The sequence below is a fragment of the Halyomorpha halys genome, unplaced genomic scaffold (assembly GCF_000696795.3).
Source record: "Halyomorpha halys isolate HHAL.00 unplaced genomic scaffold, Hhal_1.1 Scaffold19.1, whole genome shotgun sequence".
NCBI lineage: Eukaryota > Metazoa > Arthropoda > Insecta > Hemiptera > Pentatomidae > Halyomorpha > Halyomorpha halys.
Window position 1 is genome coordinate 154,495 of NW_027115129.1, and position 2,869 is coordinate 157,363.

A 2,869-nucleotide genomic window follows, 5' to 3' on the forward strand; every position below is an offset into this window, starting at 1 on the left:
GTTATACACCTCTGCCCTCCTGTCTTACAGTATCCTTTCTAAATACTCCCCTAACACCTGTTGAACAGATTCGATACTTAAGATTCCATCTTGACAAGAGACTTACTTGGAATCCACATACAAGACTGAAACGACAAGAAACTGCTTGTTGATTTCAATTGCTACAACACCTACTTGACAAACGCTCTAAACTTCCCATTCACTACAAAAAGTTATTATACACTATGATAATCAGACCAATTTGGACATATGGAATTGAGCTCTGGGGCACTACCAAACCATAAAATTCCTCCAGCATCCAATCCTTACAATCCAAAATCCTTGATGCTCCTTATTACGTTACAAATAAACTCATCCACAAAGACCTTAACATCCCATTCGTTGCAAAAACAGATATGCATCTTTTCATTCCAAACTCTTTACTCATCCTAACCCATTAGTTCTTAATATCTGATCTTAATATTGATAATCCTCTGAGGCGTCTGAAAAGAAGATGGCCACGGGACCTTCTAATTTAAATTAATGCTTGCAGTACCACCAACGGGTGGTTCCTTCCCAAGATTTTCATGTGTAAATAAAACATTCCACAGATTTACTTATTGTATTTATTATTTGTACAGTTGTAACTTACATTAAATAAATAAATTTTAAAAAAATAATGAATGTATAAAACTCTAACAAAAAATTAAAATTAAAGTACATTCAAATTGTTATTTTTTAATTTATTAAGCTATATAGCTAATAAAAAAAAATCAAAATACTTCATAGAAAACTAGAAACCATTAAATATGGCTTTAAGTACATTTTTGTTAAGCAGTTCTTGTCTTAAAGTACTTTCTAAGTTATGTAACCTGTTTTAAATAGGACCGCTTGTGAAAAATCTAATTTTATTTTTTAAATATGCTTACTATATTTTACCACCAAAAGTCATGTTTAATATATGGAAATAAAAACAACTTTTTAAACTTAAATATTTTTTATTCACATTGGATACAATATTAAATAGCAGTATAATATATTCTGTGCCAACAATTAATTTAAAATATACAGACTAGAAATTAAAAACAATATTTATAATGTATACCTTTCTAATCGTTCTAATATACTCATTGGACTGAATACGTTAATGATACAACGAAGCACAGCACAACAAGGCTCTTCACTATCTTAAAGCCTTCCTTATAATATAACCTACAATTAACTTCTATTTACTTATTGGTTAAAGTCTTTGGTTTATGATACCCATCTCTTTATAGCGTAAATCAATCTGATAAAAGCAGATTGAAGACAACAAAACATGAAAACATTGTCACTGGTTCTTAAGTAAGTCCATTTTGCCAAACCTGAGATCAATATCATTCGGAACAAAACAAATTACACAGAACAATTGACAATATTTAGTTTGAATACATTCTTAATATTTATAAATATAGTAGATGGTTATATAAACTTGCCGGAAAACTAATTGTATATTTCTAGAACATAATGAATAACATTATTTATTATATAACTTGAGTTTTTTTAATTGATTTAAATCGGCTTTAAGATAGTCGGTAACATTATTTGACTCATTAACTTTATATTTCTCACAATTACAATGTGAAAGGTCACTTTAAAATTGACAAAGTATGCCAACGTTAGCTTATGATTAGTCAACTTTATTACAACGATATGAAGTAATAATTAAAAGAAACAATTATATCGACAGAGCTTTCCACTTAAGAATCAGTCAAAGTTCAGTCTAAAACAGTATAAAAGGCAGGACTTATAAGCCTTTTACGAACACAGTCATTTTACAAAAATATAGAAACTATTCACAGATATCTTCAGAAATCTTTATGGCAGAAAATATAAATCCTCTATGAGTTTCAGAAAAAAAAAAAGTAATAATTTAAGATTTGGTTTAAATTCACAATTACACATGAAAATTTCACACAACATTGGATTTAACCATATTTTTTTCCCTCTTTTCAGTTCATAATACTGTAGAATTTGCTGAAGACGAGTAAAGGAATGATCATATATACACTCAACTTATTTACACAAAGTACTTTTAGAAGTACTTATATAACAATAACAAATTTGATCAATTTTCGACAGAAAATTGTCAACTTGGTTCCATATTAACTTTTATCACTTCGTTTGCTTCTGCTGACGTTTCAGAAGAGCGATAAAATTTCCTTAAAAAGTCCTCTTAGATTCTGCATTCGTTTTCTAAGTGTTCTTTAAGTCTTGGACTGAACTTGTTCTCCTGATTGGTGGATTCTCTTCTTCTGCCAGTCTCCTGTTTATAACAAAGATTACATTAAATGAGTTGTATCTTTATACATAATAATACTATATAATAAGAATTTATTATTCATTCAGATTAAAACATAAATATTGAGAGATGGCTGATTGACCATGAGTAAAATGCTAAAGAAAGATTGTCTGGGTGCAGTAAAAAAAAAAATTCAATGATGAAGCTCTGCAAAGTGGGGCAAAACGTTGGCTCACATAAACAGTTTAATTGCTACTTGCTTTTGTTGTTTTTTGTTTTTTTACCGCACCCGGACCATATTCCTTTTATAAAACACAAATGACATCCAATTTATTCATTTTTAATACAATCTTGGTATACTCAGAACAACAGTTATATAAAAGCTGAAATTTGCCAAATTATAGGAACTATAATTTAATTTCAAAGTGATATAAACATATACTGTAGTGAATATAAAATTTTTTGTTTTCGTGTATTATAATTAATAAATCCATTTTTATTTCCTATTTGGTTTTTACATTCTTAACAAAAACTTTATCATGCCATTAAGCTAAGAATTTTTATAGTCAAAATTTGTCTAAAAAACTATTATTATTAAACAAACTAAAA

At 28.3% G+C, this 2,869-nt stretch overlaps 1 protein-coding gene across 10 annotated transcripts in view; it reads right to left on the reverse strand.

The window, feature by feature from the left end:
* Positions 1 to 764: 764 nt before the first annotated feature.
* LOC106681193 (uncharacterized) overlaps positions 765 to 2,869 on the reverse strand; it is a 307,220-nt gene continuing 305,115 nt past the window's right edge. For 4 of the 10 annotated variants that reach the window (XM_014421425.3, XM_014421410.3, XM_067052201.1 and 1 more), the window contains exon 5: positions 770 to 2,284. In XM_014421425.3, coding sequence (XP_014276911.1) covers positions 2,215 to 2,284 — 70 coding nt within the window. In that variant the 3' untranslated portion in view covers positions 770 to 2,214. Of the gene's footprint in view, positions 2,285 to 2,869 lie in introns of all 10 variants that reach the window. The other 6 variants (XM_014421440.2, XM_014421433.2, XM_067052202.1 and 3 more) reach the window with 3 other exon arrangements.